This window comes from Jaculus jaculus, chromosome 7, assembly GCF_020740685.1.
Source record: "Jaculus jaculus isolate mJacJac1 chromosome 7, mJacJac1.mat.Y.cur, whole genome shotgun sequence".
Classification (NCBI taxonomy): domain Eukaryota; kingdom Metazoa; phylum Chordata; class Mammalia; order Rodentia; family Dipodidae; genus Jaculus; species Jaculus jaculus.
The window spans coordinates 118019168-118036782 of record NC_059108.1 but is presented as its reverse complement, the minus strand read 5'-3'; the positions used below and the strand labels follow the sequence as shown (position 1 = coordinate 118036782).

Here is a 17615-nt window from a genome sequence, read left to right as displayed (position 1 = left end):
TTTATTTGAGAGCGACAGACACAGAGAGAAAGACAGATAGAGGGAGAGAGAGAATGGGCGCGCCAGGGCTTCCAGCCTCTGCAAACGAACTCCAGACGCGTGCGCCCCCTTGTGCATCTGGCTAACGTGGGACCTGGGGAACCGAGCCTCGAACCAGGGTTCTTAGGCTTCACAGGCAAGCGCTTAACCGCTAAGCCATCTCTCCAGCCCTTCTTTTATTTCTTTACGAGAGAGAGAGAGAGAGAGAGAGAGAGAATGGGGCCGGGTGTGGTGGCACACGCCTTTAATCCCAGCACTCGGGAGGCAGAGGTAGGAGGATCGCCATGAGTTCGAGGCCACCCTGAGACTACATAGTGAATTCCAGGTCAGCCTGAGCCAGAGTGAGACCCTACCTCGAAAAAAAAAAAAAAAAAAAAAAAAAAAGAATGGGCATGCCAGGACCTCTATCCACTGTAAATGAACTCCATATACATGTGCCATCATGTGCAACTGGATTACATGGATACTGGGGAACTGAACCTGGGTCCTTAGGTTTTGCAAATGCCTTAATGCTAAGCCATTTCTCCAGCCTCATATTTTTTCCCCCCATTTATTAACTTGAGAAAGAGAGAGGAGGCAGATAGAGAATCAGGGCCTCCAGCCACTGCAAATGAACTCCAGACACATGTGCCCCCTTGTGCATCTAGCTTATGTAGGTCCTGGAGAGTTGAATCTGGGTCCTTTGGCTTTGCAGGCAACTGCCTTAACCGCTAAGCCATCTCTTCAGTTCCTGTTTTTTGCTTTTCAAGGCAGGGTCTCACTCTAGCCCATGCTGACCTGGAATTCACTATTTAGTCTCAGGGTGGCCTCGAACTCTCAGCCATCCTCCTACCTGTGCCTCCTGAATGCTGGGATTAAAGGCCTGCGCCACTACACCTGGCTTCTTCCATGTGGTTTTAATTTGTGTTTCCCTGATGGGAAACATGTTTTCATTGTACTTCTCTAGTGAAGTGTCTGTTCAGGTCATTCAGTCATCATTGATTGGATCATCTGCTCTTTCGTTGTTAGTTTTTTGAGATTCTTGTACATTCTGTATGTTAGTCCTCTGTCAGATAAACAGTCAGTAATGCATTTCTCCCATTCTGAAGTCATCTCTGCCAACTGGCTCCTTTGCTGGGCAGAAGCTTTTACATTTTGTATCATTCCTCTTGCCAATGCTTGCCTGTATGGCCATTTGGATCTGCTCCAGGGAACCGTTGCCTGCACCCAAGTCTTGAAGTGTTTCCCTCATGTTTTCCACCATTTCAAAGTTTCAGGTCTTACATTCAGGGTTTTTTTTTTTTGTATGGGGCATGAAATGAGGATCTGCTTTCAGTCTTCTACATGTGGCTACCAAGTCTTTCCACCACCAGGAGGAATTATCAGATATGCAGGTAGAGGGATAGGATCCTGGGGTGGAAAGGTCTAAATAATAAAGGTCTAAAGGGGAGGGGCATGGAGAAGAGGAAGGAGTAGGAAAATGGTAAATCAAAGATGTTAAAAATATGAATAAGCTTATTTGGAAATCTCTTTCTTTGACATATATTGCAAGTGCTCTCTGATTGGCACTATATATGTATATGTATACACACACACACACATATACACATATGTCACATGTGGTAGTGTACAGCTTTAATCCCAATACTTGGGAGGCTGAAGTAGGAGGATCATCATAAATTTGAGGCCAGCCTGAGCTACAGAGTGAGTTCTATGTCAGCCTGGGCTAGAGTAAGACTTTGCCTCAAAAAAAACCCCATCATATGTATTTAACATATATTTACATGAGTTATATTTAACATATATATGCTCTGTGTGTGTGTGTGTGTGTGTGTGTGTGTATACATACTAAAAAAAAGAGTTTAGGCAAAAGCACTCTGTGGGAATAGATAGTGCTTTGTCTAGAATCCATAGATTGTTACAGAAAAATTTCAGGGCTGGAGAGATAGCTTAGTGGTTAAGGTGCTTGTCTGTGAGCCTAAGGACTCATATTCAACTCTCCAGGCCCCATGAAAGCCAGTCACACCATGATGAGATGCACAGGGGCTCATGCTTCTGGAGTTCGATTGTAGTGGCTAGATGCCCTGGTGTGCCCATTCTTCCTCCCTCCCTCTCTTTCTCTCTCTCTTATACACACACACACACACACACACACACACACACACACACACACACTTGTTCTCTCACATTAAAAAGAAATAAAAAGGCCAGTCTGTTGGGCTTGCCTCAAAAAGATAAACAAACAAAAATGAAAAAGAAAACTTTCAGTGCTAAGGTGGAACACTTCGCAGGGAGTTGGTGGTCAGGGAAGCCCCTGAGGTCCTCAGAACAATACAGACTACTGCCCAGGCTCTTGGTTGCCCACCAGAACCCACCTTGTTGGTGGCTCACCCTGTTGCTGAAGACACCACACGCTTTGCTTGTAGGACACTGAGAAATCAAGCTGGAGCTGAGCTGGAAGCCTCTCCTGTTGACTAGCTGTCAGGATGCTGGAAAGTGCTGTGTAGCCTGTTGCGGGAGAGAAGTCATCAAGGGCTTAACCAGCAGTGGGCCATGCAAGCAACAAGGTTGGCACAATGGTGGCATGTTGTTATAGGGAAATCATCTGCTCTCAGATTGGATTTGAGGCTCACTCCTCAGAGGGAATTCACACCACTGTGCTACCTCCCTAGCATCAAGATATAGTCTATTTATACATTTCTTTATTTGCAAGAAGGGAGAGGTAGAAAGAAGAGAGACAGACAGACAGAATGGGCCCACCAGGGCTTCTAGCTGCTGCAAACAAATTCCAGATGCATGCTCCACTTTGTGCATCTGGCTTTTACATAGGTACTGTGGAACTGAGCTTGGGTTGTTAGGCTTTGCAGGCAAGTGCCTTAACTGCTGAGCCATGTCTCCAGTCCCAGGTAGAGTCTTACTCTAGCCCAGGCTGACCTGGAACTCACTCTGTAGATCAAGTCTGGCCTCTAGCTCATGGTGATCCTTCGACCTCAGGCTCTCAAGTTCTGGGACCAAAACCATGCACCACCACATCCAGCCCAAAAATGCTGGTGCACACTTTAATCCCAGCAGTCAGAGGGCAGAGGTAGTAGGATCGCTGTGAGTTCGAGGCCAGCTTGGAGCTGTAGTGTGAGCTCCAGGTCAGTCTGGGCTAGAGTGAGACCCTACTTTGAAAAAAACAAAAACAAACAATATTCAAATCATAGTTTTTGTTCTCCCCTTTTCTAACATTTAGTGAACCTAAACCTTGAGTTATTCTCCAGGGTGGCAATGAATTCACATGAAAATGATAATGGAACCAAGCCGGGAGGATTCTTTAGGGCTTATGCTTGGAGACATGACCCATGCTTTCATTTACTGCCTCAGAGCCCAAGTTCTGTTATGGGCACATCGATGTAGAAGGGAGGGAGGTGGCAGACGCACATACTGCCGTGCCAGGCTGTTCTGTAGGGCTCAGGGCCTGACGATACCTCTGCAGTCTCTCCACACCTCTCACTCTGTCCGTGCAGAGGCACGTGGCATGGAAGCGTTCAAGGATGGCAAAAAGCAGAATCCAAGCTCCCCCCACCTTCTGCCCTCTGCCTTTGGGGTGCTCTCAGTTACTTTATGTGGTGTCCCAGGAAGCCCCTGCCACTGGCTGCAGTTGGGCACCAAGGTTAAATCACCCATTGGCCACCCCCAGTGCTGTTTAAGGCTTTGGAAGTTGGCAGGTTTAAAAATAACTGAGCCTCCATTTCTTCCCATGTAAAAAGGAGAAAGTGAGGATTGATTTATAGAATTGCCAAAAGGGTTGGAGCTAACGTGTGTGAAAGCGTGGTGCCTGGTAGGTAAGCACTCATGAAGTGCAAAGGTTGTAGGTTGTCACCAATCACTGTTATAAGGCATGTGGGGCTTAGTGAGACCATGCCACGCAAGCGGTGTGCTCTCTCAGTGTCCCAGGGCTGGCTATGTGACACCCAGGCTGAAGGGCTGAAGAGAGTCCTCTTTCCAGGCTGACCTCTGCCATCTATAAAACACACAAATAATTGATTCTAACCAGGCGTGGTGGCGCATGCCTTTAATCCCAGTACCTGGGAGACTGAGGGAGGAGGATTGCTGTGAGTTTGAGGCCAGCCTGAGACTGCATAGTGAATTCCAGATCAGCCTGTGCTAAAGCAAGATCCTACCTAAAAAAAAAAAAAAAAAAAAAAATCCCCAAACAAACAAACAAGCAAACAAAAAACAAAAAAAGTACTAATTCTGGTGATAGGAGTAATGCATTGATAAACTCACTGTCCACTGTCATTATATTTTGAAAGATCAAAACTTTAGTAAATGGTATCATTACTTAAAAATCTTTTTTGCAAAACTGGAGATACTTTAATTTCTTTAGTTTCATTACTTATTGAATATGCATTTTAAATGTCTCTGGATTTGTCATGACTTGCTATGACATGTGAACTCCTAGGGGCATAGATGTCTGCTTCATTTACTTTTTAGAGCACCCAGAAAAATGCCATGAACAAGTAGGTTTCAAATTCATTTGCATGCTATTATTGCAGACTCCAGTATAAATCATGGCCTCTACTTATAAAAATGACAATTCCACTTGAAATAAAAAAATGACAATTCTGTTATTGTAGTGATTTAAGATCAGAAATCTTAGACATTTTCATTAGAGCGACATTGACTGCAATAGAAATACATAATACTGGCTTATTTTAATTTAAATATATCAATGTTAGTTGACTTTCTAGAACAATAACCTAAGTGGAAATGCTGAAAAACATGTAGATAAATACAATTTCACCTTTAACTCCTATGTGCAAAAGTCATTTTGAATATCTTAATATTTTTCCCCATATAATTCATTTTATGTTTGTATGAACATTACTACTTAAATAAACTTTAAGAACTTCAAACTTTCTCCTCAGTGTGATTTTTCATCTTTCAGTTAGTGAGTCCATGGTCTTTCCAAGCCAGAATGATTGTTTTGCTATTTTTCACAGTATTGAACATGTTGTGAGTTCAAGGAAAGAGTTCACCCTGAGTTGCTAGTGACGTCGTTCTGTTTCAAAGGAAACGTGTGGTTACCATGAGGTAAAATCTAATCTACCTTGCCCCATTTGTTCTCTCAGAACCAGGTGAACTACTTCTGACTATTTTCCTAGGATTATGTCACCCACCAAGGCAACTTTCTGTTTCAGTAGGTGATGTTAAGAAACAAAACAACACCCTGTAAGTGAACCAGTTTTGGAAAATAGAGACTGGCTTTATATTCCATGGCTTTGATGAGCTTAGTAGTTCCTGGAAGGATCTGCCTCTCATTTGCTTTGATTGACAAGACCTTTCCTATATAAGTGAGCACTGAAGCAGTCTGGTAACAAAGGGTCGAGACACTTCCCCAGAGCAGGCTTCTCCCATTCATTGTGACCTCCGAAAACCTTGGGTACTGGTGTCAGCTCTCCAAGAAAAGTTGGGTCCAGCAAGATCAGGTGAGTGCCTCTCCACCTCTGTAACCTCCTTCCACCAGAGGGGACACTCAGATAGTCCATCCAGTGACATACCAAATAGGAAGCCCGAGAGCAGACTAGGAAAAGCAGATCCTCTTGAGCAATAGTGATGTGGGGACATTCCACAAATGCAAGTGTCCAACCTCATTGCAACCGCCAGGTGTGTTCCATCCAGTGAGCCAACTATGAAGGGCCCATGCTTGGTTCCTAAAGCACTGGCAATGACCAGGACCCAGAGATAGTAGATCAAACCCCTCTGGTGCTTTCCATTGTTCTAAATTGAGTCACAGCTGGGTGCTTGTCACAGCAGAAGTGCAGAGAGAGGCAATCTGTACAGAGTAGAACACAGCTTATGAATGACCACCAAGTCAGGTTTTTTCTTTTTTTTTTTTTTGTTTATTTATTCATTTATTTGAGAGTGATAGACACAGAGAGAAAGAAGGAGGGAGAAAGGGAGGGAGGGAGGGAGGGAGGGAGAAAGAGAGAGAGAGAGAGAGAGAGAGAGAGAGAGAAAGAGAGAGAGAAAGAGAGAGAGAGAAGGGAGAATGGGCGTGCCAGGGCCTCCAGCCCCTGCAAACGAACTCCAGATGCGTGCGCCCCCTTGTGCATCTGGGTAACGTGGGTCCTGGGGAATCGAGTCTTGAACCGGGGTCTTTAGGCTTCACAGGCAAGTGCTTAACCACTAAGCCATCTCTCCAGCCCCCAAGTCAGGTTTAAAAAATACTTTATTATTTATTTGAGAGAGAAAGGGGGGAGAGAGAGATAGAGGGAGAGAAAGTGCCTTAACCGCTAAGCCATTTCTCCAGCACCTAGTTTTTATTTATTTATTTATTTACTTATTTATTTGAGAGAGAGGCAGATACAGACAGAAAGGGTATAAAGGCATCTAATGTGGGTACTGGGGAATCAAACCTGGGTCTATAAGTTTTACAGGCACGTGCCTTAACTGCTAAGCTATCTTTCTAGCCCAGGTACCAGGCTTTATAATATCTTCTGTATATACATGTTTTATGGAAGTTTGGGTTAATAAAAACATGTGTAAGGAATATAGCTATTAATACTTGTCTCCCTCCCCTATTCATTCCCCATCTATGACGCCAAAAATATAAATTTGAGCAAATCTTATAGCACCCAAATAATCTGGACTTGAATAAAAGTAATATGTGTATGTGTATATATACATACATACACATTATATATATATATATATACACACACACACACACACACACACACACACACACACAATAAGGACTATATATATACAATAAGGACAGAGCTGATAATAAGCCTTGAGGGCTGAGTATCTAGAGAGACCCATGGATTCTGTACTGGAGTCAGGTATAGAAAACACCACTGGGGTTGGAGCTCATCTTATCGACAACTTATTGGCTCATTTTCCCTGACATGTTAAGGGCAAGGACCCTTTGATAGTGATCAACATGTCCTTGGCTGTGCCATTGTGGGCAGCTGAGATGGTTAACCTGTTTCCTTTCCCCCCTGGGAACAGCATGAAGCTCACATGCCTTGTCCTTGGTGCCACGGCCCTGCTTCTGGGCGACCGTGGCTCTGTCCTCAGCACCTCCGCTGGGAACCTGCGCACCTTTGTGGGCTGTGCTGTGAGGGAATTCACTTTCCTGGCCAAGAAGCCAGGCTGCAGGGGCCTCCGAATCACCACGGATGCCTGCTGGGGCCGCTGCCAGACCTGGGAGGTAAGTCGTGGGGTTGGCGGGCAAGGCAGTGATGTTAGGACCAGCTGCTTGGGACTTGTAGTCAAGGGCTCACTGTTCAGTGATAGAGAAAGAGCTGGGGCATCCATCCTCTCTCGTGGATTAAAAACCCAAGTGCATAGTGAGTTGGCATCTTCCAAAAATGACCTGGAAGAATGTTGCTGGTCCCGTAACAGCTCAGACAAGATAGGTGCCTTAAGGTTGCGTGGTGTCTGTATTTGGGAGACATCTGTGGGAGGTCAAGACGTGCTGCTCTTCTGCCCATTTCTCCAGAGAAGGTCACTGTAAAATCAGAGTCAGTGCAGAGTTGAGGGTAAGCTCTTGGTTCAAGCTCGTGCCCAAATCCCTCTCCTGTCCTCCCTCATCTGTGATGAAGTCAGGTGGCTGCCTACAGAGAAGCTGGAGCTGCACTGAGGGTGAGGGCTGGTCCTGGGCCACACCACAGCTCTGCTCCCCTCGGTTCCCTGGGCCACAGGGAGGATCAGTTACAAACCCACTACTAAGTCCTTTTATACTCAATTAAATCTGGCCTTTCATTTAACATGGGGGTTTGGGCTGAGATGAGGAGCTGTTGGAGGGGTGAAGAGGTGGAGGCCGCTGAGTCCAAATCACAGCACATAGCGGGTAGCTGACCTCAGCACCAAGGCCCCCGGTTTGTAAGTGAGAAGGGCCACCTCAGACTCTGCAGGTCCCAAGCCATCAATGCTCACCCACCAGAAGCAACTGAAAGTTCTCAGCAGTGTTGCCCAGATATTGTACTCTTTTTTATTTTTTTCTGGTCTTTTTTGAGGCAGGATCTCACTGTAGCCCAGGGTGGCTTGGAATTCACTATGTAGCTCCAGGCTGGCCTCAAATTCACTGTGATCCTACTATTTCACTCTCCTGAGTCCTGGGATTAAAGATGTGCACCACCATGCCCAGCTTATTTTTAAAATTTTAATAAATTAATAAATTTATGTGGGAGAAGGAGAGAGAGAAAGAATGGGCACACCAGGGCCTCTAATCAGTGCAAATGAACTCCAGATGCATGTGCCACCATGAGCATCTGGCTTATGTGGGTTCTGATGAATTGAACCTGGGTCCTTGGGATTTGCAGGCAAGCACCTTAACCACTAAGCCATCTCTCTAGCCTCCAGCTTATTTTTTCAAATATTTTATTTAAATTAATTAATTAATTTGAGAGAGAGAGAGAGAGAGAGAGAGAGAGAGAGAGAGAGAGAGAGAATGGGCGTGCCAGAGCCTCCAGCCACAACAAATGAACTCCAGATGTGTGCGCCCCCTTGTGCATTTGGCTAACGTGGGTCATGGGGAATCGAACCAGGGTACTTTGGCTTTGCAGGCAAAGGCCTTAACCACTAAGCCATCCCTCAAGCCTCCCAGTTTATTTTTCAAATGTATTTTCAAGGAGGGAGGGAGGGAGAGAGAGAGAGAGAGAGAATATGGATGCACCAGGGCCTTTTGCCACTGTAAATGAACTCCAGATTCATGTGCCACTTTGTGTATTTGGCTTTATGTGGGTACTGGGGAATTGAATCTGGGCTATCAGGTTTTGTAAGCAAGCACCTTTAACCATGTAACCGTCTTTTCAGCCAATTGTACAGTTTTAACCTTGGCCTTCTCAGGCCAACTTCTTTATTAACTTGCAATTAAGAACTCTCATTTTGTCTTTTTCTCATCTGCCTTTGTATTTCCAATGACTACTATCACATTTACTCCCTGATTCCCATTTCCCGCACTAGTTCCTTCTCCAAGCTTCACTTAACATCCTGGCAATTCTGTGACTATCATCTCCTTGTTCTTTGGCTTCCTTCCATATGACCTACAGTTTTAAGCTTTTTGAAGGGGAGAGGCTTGGTCTTTAACTTTCATGGTTTTTTAAAAAAATATTTTTATTTATTTGAGAGAGAAAGAGGGAGAGGGAGAGGGAGAGGGAGAGAGAGAGAGACACACACAGAGAGAGAATGGGTGTGCCAGGGCTTCCAGCCACTGCAAACAAACTTCAGATGCATGTGCCACCTTGTGAATCTGGCTTACATGGGTCCTGGGGAATCAAACCTGGGTCCTTAGGTTTTGCAGGCAAACACCTTAACCACTAAGGCATCTCTCCAGCCCTGGACTCCAATTTTAGCTAGTTAGGTTTACCATAGTCCAATACCTGAACCCATTTACTACCCTTGGAAAAGTCCACATAGCACCTCTCCTACCCCTTTCTGGAGTGTAGGAATAACTTCATCATGTCATGATGAGGGTTCCACCAAGAGTGTGGGTGTCTCATCAAAAAGACAAGTGCCTTAACCACTGAGCAATCTCTCCAGCCACCACACCCCATAATTTACGTGGGTAATAAGGACCATACTTACGTCCTCATGCTTGCAAGGCAAGCACTTTACCAATCAAGCCATTTTCTCAGCCATAATAACACAGTTTTTGCGAAGTGTTATACATAAATACTATGTAAATCTTTTTGTTTATTTTTAAATTCTTTTTCCATTTTTGACATTTCATACATATATAGTGTAATTTGATTTTATTACCTCCAACTACCCTGTTTCATTCCCTTCTCCTTTCATTAATGACTTTCTTCCCCATTAATTTCTATCTTACTTTAATACCTATTTTTTGTTGTTTTGTTTGTTTTTGAGGTAGGCTGACCTGGAATTTACTCTGTAATCCCAGGCTGGTCTTGAACTCATTATGATGCTCCTACTTATAGGTGTGCATTACCATACCCTGTTTCATGCCTATTTTTTTAAACCTTTAGAGTTAAACTAGGGTTGCTTACCAAATTAGGATTGATCATGGGTGAGAAATTATTTCCTGGGCTTTTTATTTACTCTCCTTGCAAATATTATGGGTATACCACTGGTGAGAATGATTTTCCTCTCCCAACAACCGTTAGCTATTCTGGGAAGTGTTGGGGATCTCATGCATCTTTCCCCCATTAATGGTGAAGTTTTGACAGTCTCCATCTTGTGCAGGAAACCACAGTCTTTATGAGTTCGTGAGTGAAATGACCACGTATCCAGGAGATAACATTTCATAGCCCTCCTCTCTATCCTTCTGGTCTGACATTCTTTTTTTTTTTTTTATGAGATAGGGTCTCACTCTAGCCCAGGCTGACCTGGAATTCACTAGGTAATCTCAGGGTAGCCTTGAACTCATGGCGCTCCTCCTACCTTTGCCTCCCGAGTACTGAGATTAAAGGTGTGCGCCACCACGCCCGGCTTTGGTCTTGAGGGTGGGCATACAGTATAGTCACTTGTTCTCTGCAATTTTGCCAGCTATGCACCTCTCACTAGCTGCTACCCACTGTAGTAAGAAGCTCTTGTGATCAAGGCTTCCAGCAGTTCTCATCTATGGGAACAAATGCAGAGATTTTATTGAGCTGGAAGCCAGCTCTGGATCACATGAGCGTCACAAGGCGACATTGCCATAAGGAACATCAGCTGTCTTCAGAGACTTGGAGAACAGCTGTCATCACTTAGATAAAACTATGGGCCTATGAGTGGAGTTGGGCTATGGGGCTGAAAATTTCCAAATGAAAAAAAATCTCACCAAATTAGCTGTTTTTGCATCATTCATGTGCTTGAGATCTAACAGCCAAATGAAAATTCATTTTTGCTAAGTATCCGCTGTCTGTGGACGAGAAACTTAAGGGGAAAAATTGGCAACATCTTGCATGTAGGCCATGGATTGGCAGAGCCTCCTCCACTTATTTCTGGATCAATCTTGTTTCCCTCATCCAGCCTACCCTTTCTTCTTCTTAAAAAATAATTTTATTTATGTAAGAGACAGAGAAAGAGAGATAAGAGAGAAAGAGAAAGTATGGGCACACTGGAACCTCTTGTTACTGCATACTGCAAATGCACTCCAGATGCATACACCATCACTTTTTAGACAGAGAGAGAGAATAGGCACACCAGGGCCTCTAGCCACTGGGAAATCGAACCTGGGTCCTTAGGCTTTGCAAGCAAGTGCCTTAATTGCTAGGCCATCCCTCCAACCCTAGGTTGTCTTTTAAAGGTGGAGCTGCTGCCGAAAATAGCTATTTCTTTTTTATTTTTAAACCTTTTTTTATTGACAACTTCCATAATTATAGACTATAAACCATAATAACTCCATCCCCTGTGCACATTCCCCTTCACTGAGAATAGTGATTTCTTATGATGAGCTTAGAGATAGCAAAAACTGACACAGAACAAAAGCTCAAGAACCAACCACCAGCCAACCAACCAGAAATCCCTGCCAACCCCTCCCCCACTCAGCCCCTAACCTGAAGTGAAGCCCAACATAGCAGACACTCGGGAGCATTTGCATTTCAGGTAAACAACAGGTAAAGTGTGGGGCATAAGTTTGTCCCACGTATCGATGGGACAGATGTGTATTAAAAAAAATATTTGAAATACAACTTCGCAGTGCAAAATCTTTGTAATTTCATGAGGTCCCAGTGATTAATCTGTGGTTTTATTGCCTGAGCAATTGGGGTTGTGAAATACAACTTGAACTGGATATCTGATTGGCTTAAGGTCCCAGAGTTCTGCGCTAAGAGGACACAGCAGAGGAAGGTAGGCAGACGCAGCTGAGGACAGTGTCAGCTCTTCCACCAGGTCCTTCTTGAAAGGCACAGTTGCTGGTTTTAGAAAGTTCAGGCAAGGACTTCATCGTGGGCTGGCCTGCTTTTCTGTCTGTGTTAAGTATGCATGTGGATGTACATGCACATGTATCTATCTATGCATGTATCTGTGTGTCCATGTGCCTATGTAAACATAGATGTATATATCTATGCCTGTGTATCTATGTGTGGTATGTATGTATGTATCTTTCTGTCTACTTTTTTTTTCTCAGACAAACAAAGGGACTGTCCTTTGACAGATTGTTCCTTAGAATTGTTCACAAGAGCAACTGATAACATTTACTGAATGCCGACCTTGGGCCGGGCCTTATGCAGAGCACGCCTCTCCTCTCCTATCTGCACAGCCCGCTCTGAGCCACGTGCTGTGTTCTGCAGACAAGAAACCAGGAGCCCCGTGATGTCCCTCGGCCTCTGCCACGGGGGAGACAGCTGGCTAATACACCAGGTTTGGCGGCAGGCCTCCAGGTCTCTCTCTACCATTGTCTGTCACCTCTGTGCTCTGTCTAACAGAATTATCTTTGTGTTCAAGGTTTACAGAAGGCTGAGGAAGGACGTGAGAGAACCGTTGGCTCGTTAGAGCACAGTGTGCAGGAAGCTGCTGCCTAGTTTTGTTATCTTTTCTAGATTCAAAACAACAGGGACCCTGCTGAGTACCAGGCTGGGCACTGGAACACAGAACCTGCCCCAATGGAGCCTACTGTTTAGAGTAGGAGCAATGTCACATATAAGTAGGGCATGGAAGGTGGGATGTGGGCTTATGGTGATGGCTCAGTGGGTAAAATGCCTACCACGTGAGCATGAGGACCTGAGTTCGAACCTATGGCACCCATGAAACAGATGGGCATAGTGGCTGGGCATGGTGGCATATGCCTTTAATCCCAGCATTCTTGAGGCTGGGATAGGATTACTGTGAGTTTGAGGCCAGCCTGAGACTACAAAGTGAATTTCAAGTCAACCTGGGCTAGAGAAAAAGATGGGCATAGTGGTGTGCTCCTGTAATTCCAGTGCTTCATAGGAAGAGACTAAAGTTTTCCCAGGGAAGCTGGTCAGCTAACCTAGCGAGTCAGGGAGTTCCAGGTTCAGTGAGAGATGCTGTCTCAAAAAACAAGGTAGAGAACGATGGAAGGAGACAGCAAATGCCAGCCGTTTGCCTCCACACATATGCATGCATACATGTGTACCCACACACATGCACACCACACACATACAGATGCAAGATCGATAGCATATGTATGGAGGAAAATGAGCGAGGAAGCGCGGGACATGGAAGTGGGCAAGCTTGGGACCACTGCAGACATCTCAGAAGTACAGGTACACGAGCGCAAATGTCAAAGCTTGACGGGGTCGTACTGGCTCTGGTGTAGTCCTCTGCGATGGGAAAGCCATGGAGCTTTTAGCGGGGGGCAGGGGGGCGCGGGCATGAGCTGACGCATTTAAAACAGACAGTGAACAGACTGCAGTAGTGGTGGAGGCCGGGGAGTCCAGCTAGAAGGACCTGCAGCGATAAGATCACTCACGAGCTGCTGAGTGCTTATCAGCACTTCCTGTGCGCTGGGAATGTCTCTGGGAGCTCAGGATACCGTAGTGAACAAACTACGGAACTTTCAGGAGTTTGTTTCTAGTGGAAATGGACAGGGATGTAAGTAAATAGCTGAACACCAAGTTAGTGTCTACTCGTGATGACGGGCGCCAAGAGCATGAAACTGGATGCTGTGTTCTAATGGGTCCCCCCCCCCCCGTTTTCTATCTGTGGGGACAGAAACCTATCCTGGAACCCCCCTACATCGAAGCCCATCATCGAGTCTGTACCTACAATGAGACCAAACAGGTGACTGTCAAGCTGCCTAACTGTGGCCCTGGAGTCGACGCCTTCTACACCTACCCCGTGGCCGTCCGCTGCGACTGCGGAGCCTGCGACACTGCCACCACGGAGTGTGAGAGCGTTTGACGTCGTGGTCTGCAGCATGCAGCTGGTGGCCCGGGCCTCCGGCACTTGCCTGTCCCTGCAGCACCCCAGCTCTGTCCCCTGCATGGTTAAAATGCCAAACAGCACTTAGCCTTTACCAAAGTACTTTCTCTGGCTCATATGCTTACAAATTAAGTTGTCTTCACCTTGAGTTTTGGAACCAGTTTGTATATTACGATTCCCCCATCAGTTTGCCACTGATAGGTCACTGAGTGGAAGGCATAGGGTGTCATTAGGAAATGGGGTTGGAAAGTATTTAAATTCTCACATTTCATTTAATCTCTGCGTTCCAACTGGATCTATGATTAAAGAGCAAGAAATGATCAAAACCAATGTACTGTCTTCCCTATGTGACGCTTTCTTGGAGAAAGCATTTCATTTCCCTTTTAAGTGAGCAATTATCTAAACAAGAAAGAGACTGCTCAGATAGATATGAAAAAAGGGAACTTGATAGAGAATCACTCCTAATAAAAGGTGCTTGCATTTGGTTAATTTTTCTCCCAGGAAAGATTCCTTAAATCCCCTAAGATCATTATTGTGTCAACCAAAAAACTCAGGAAAAACTGTAACTAGCATTTAGCATCAAAACAGCTGAAACTAAACTCATGTTTTATAGTGTGCTATTTTTCCAAAGTTATGGTAAAATGATCAATATTACAAATACTCTTTCGTATTCAAGTATATTTTAAATTTAAATGGCAATTTATTAAACCTAGAGGTCTTATATGTTTGTAGGGGTAAAACTGTGCTGCTGTTGGCTAAGAAAAATCGTCTGCAATTACAGCTCTTGCTTTTCTTAAAAATTTTACAGCAGCTGATTTTGTGACCTTTTAAAAAATTCTTCTATGCAAATGTCTTTAATTCTGGCATTTTGGGGGTTGAATTTAATCTTGTTCACTTTTTCATAATATGCCATGAAAATCTATATTAATGCCAATAAAGTATGTTCTCTCTCTTTTGAATTCATGCAAACTTCCAAAAAAGTCTTTTTAGTTTTTTTTAAAATTTAGACTTTATTGACACCCCATACATATACACAATACTCTTTTAGGTTTTTAAAATATTTCTTTTAAATATTTTTATTTATTTATTTGCAGGCATAGAGAGGTAGAGGAGAGAGACAGACAGATAGAATGGGCATGCCAGGGCCTCCAGCCACTGTGAAGGAACTCCAGACACATGTGCCACTTTCTGCATCTGGTATTATGTGGGTACTGGGGAAATGAACCTGGGTAGTTAGGCTTTGCAAGCAAATGCCTGAGCTGCTGAGCAATCTCTCCAGCCCCTAAAAATATGTTTTTAAAAATATTTTATTTTTGTTTATTTACTTGACAGAAAAAAAGGAGGGGGGAGAGGGAAAGAGAGAGAGAGGGAGAGAGAGAGAGAGAGAGAGAGAGAGAGAGAGGGAGAAAGAATGGACATGCCAGGCCCTCCAGCCACTGCAAACTCCAGACGTGTGTGCCCTCTTGTACATCTGGCTAATGTGAGTCCTGGGGAATTGAACCTGGGTCATTTGGCTTTGTAGGCAAATGCCTTAACCACTAAGCCATCCCTCCAGCCCCCTAAAATATTTTTAAAAGTTTTAAAATTTCTATTTATTTATTTTCAGCCAGAGAGAGAAAGAGAAAGAATGGGCACACCAGGGTCTCCTGCCACTGTGAACTCCAGATGCATGTGCTATTTTGTGCATCTGGCTGTATGTGGGTACTGGGGAATTGAACCAGGGTCATTAGGCTTTACAGGCAAGTGCCTTTACTGCTGGTCCACCTCTCTCTAGCCCTTTTGAGATTTTTTTTTTTTTTTCGAGGTATGGTCTCACTCTGGCCCAGGCTGACCTGGAATTCTCTATGTAGTCTCAGGGTGGCCTCAAACTCATGGCGATCCTCCTACCTCTGCCTCCTGAGTGCTGGGATTAAAGGCATGCGCCACCACGCCTGGTCCTTTTTAGGTTTTTTAAAAAATTACTTTATTATTTGAAAGAGAGAAAAAGGTAGATAGAGAGAAAGAGAATGGGTATGCCGGAGCCTCTAGCCACTGCAAATGAACTCTGGATGCATTCACCCCTTCGTACATCTGGCTTTACATGTGTACTGGGGAATTGAACTCAGGTCATTAGGCTTTTCTGGCAGGGGCCTTAACCACTGAGCAATCTCTCTAGCCCCTGTTTTTAGTTTATAATACAATTTATATAATATTAAGAACTGTTATAAACTTATGGTTATTTTTACTTAAACATTAATTTGGGATTTCATGTTCACTAAAGAATATAGACGGTTATGGCTCTGAGTGGGGCCCGGCCTGGGATGGAGGGATGCTCTAGGCTGCAGGGTGCAGCTGGTTGGCGCTGTGGTTGGATGAGGCTCAGGTACCATGAGGTGCTGGTATTTAAGAAGTTATGGCATCTAAAACCAACAATGTTAAAAAATGGAACTCCTGTAATAACATTGAGGATCAGTTCATTGATCTTCCTAGAAAGAGGGTCTCTAATTTCACTGATAAGAACCTGAAGGAGGTTAAGAAATCTCCAAACCAGTTGGCAGTTTACATAAGTGGAACAGTTGGACAAGTTGTGAAAAGCCCAGATAAAGTACGCAAGGTGATCTGTCGCAGAAAGAAAAGTCGTCACCCATTTTAGATCCCTGTTCCAGAAACAAACTGTCTCCTAAAAGTGGGGTCTGTGACATGGCAAATAAAGAAAATGAACTGGCCTGTGCAGGCCACTTGCCTGAAAAATTACGCCATGATAGTCGAACATTTTTGGTTATCTCTAGTGATTCTGGTTCTTCACAAACAGAAAGCCCATCATCAAAATACAGTGTTGTTTTTTTTTTTTTCCCCCCCCCTGAGAGTTCTCAGGTCCATGAAACAATGGCCCAAGTTTTATTCAGCAGAAATTTGAGATTAAATGTAGCTTTAACCTTCTGGAGGAGTAGAAGTATAAGTGAACTTGTTGCCTGTTTGGTGAGGATGGAAGATCTTGGGGTTGTGGTAGCTTGCCTTCCTGTTGGAACTAATAGGAAGAAAAGCATTATGTCTCACTTGACTGCCATGTAGACTTGTCATCTCTAGTAAAGTCATTATTAAAAAGCAAGTTTGAAGAATATGTAATAGTTGATTTAAACTGGCTTTAAGCAGTAATAAAAAGGTGGTGGTCAGAACTATCACCCAAAACAGAAATTATGAATGATGGAAATATTGACATTTTGAAGGAGCAATTAAGTGGATTATGGGAACAGGAAAACCATCTTACTTTGGTTCCAGGAGACACTGGTAATATAGCTAATGATCTAGATGCTTATTTATAATTTTTTTTTTTCAAGGTAGAGTCTCACTCTAGCTCAGGCTGACCTGGAATTCATTACGTGATCTCAGGGTGGCCTCGAACTCACAGCGATCCTCTTACCTCTGCCTCTCAAGGGCTGGGATTAAAGGCGTGAGCTACGCCTAGCTAGATGCTTATTTATTACAGTTGCAGTGAGAAATTTCATCTACCACAGAGCTTTTGGTTATTGAAAACATCACCAGATTAAATGATTTCCAAAAGTAGGTCTCTTCTGAGAACTGTGGACTATGGAAGAAATCCAATCACTTTTTTTTTTTCCCCCTTTTAAAAGCCACATGATGAAACTACTAACGAAACCCTAACAATCTACTTCACACTGAAGTGGAGAGACACCCAGCGTCACCGAGCTGACCACGCACAGGAGGCCGTTCGCTGTTGCTGCATCAGTTTCTATGGCTGTCTGCAGCATGGCGTGAGAACTGCCGGTCTTCAT

General features: G+C 44.2%; 1 protein-coding gene and 1 pseudogene across 1 annotated transcript; both read left to right on the top strand.

The window, feature by feature from the left end:
- The first annotated feature begins 7021 nt into the window (after nt 1–7021).
- On the top strand, nt 7022–13821 carry Gphb5 (glycoprotein hormone subunit beta 5). Its single transcript, XM_004649250.2, has 2 exons — nt 7022–7222; nt 13633–13821. Exons 1-2 carry the CDS (start codon nt 7022–7024, stop codon nt 13819–13821), a joined length of 390 nt encoding a protein of 129 aa, XP_004649307.1.
- Nucleotides 13822–16234: 2413 nt separating this feature from the next.
- LOC101616253 lies at nt 16235–17144 on the top strand (annotated as a pseudogene).
- The last annotated feature ends 471 nt before the right edge of the window (nt 17145–17615 follow it).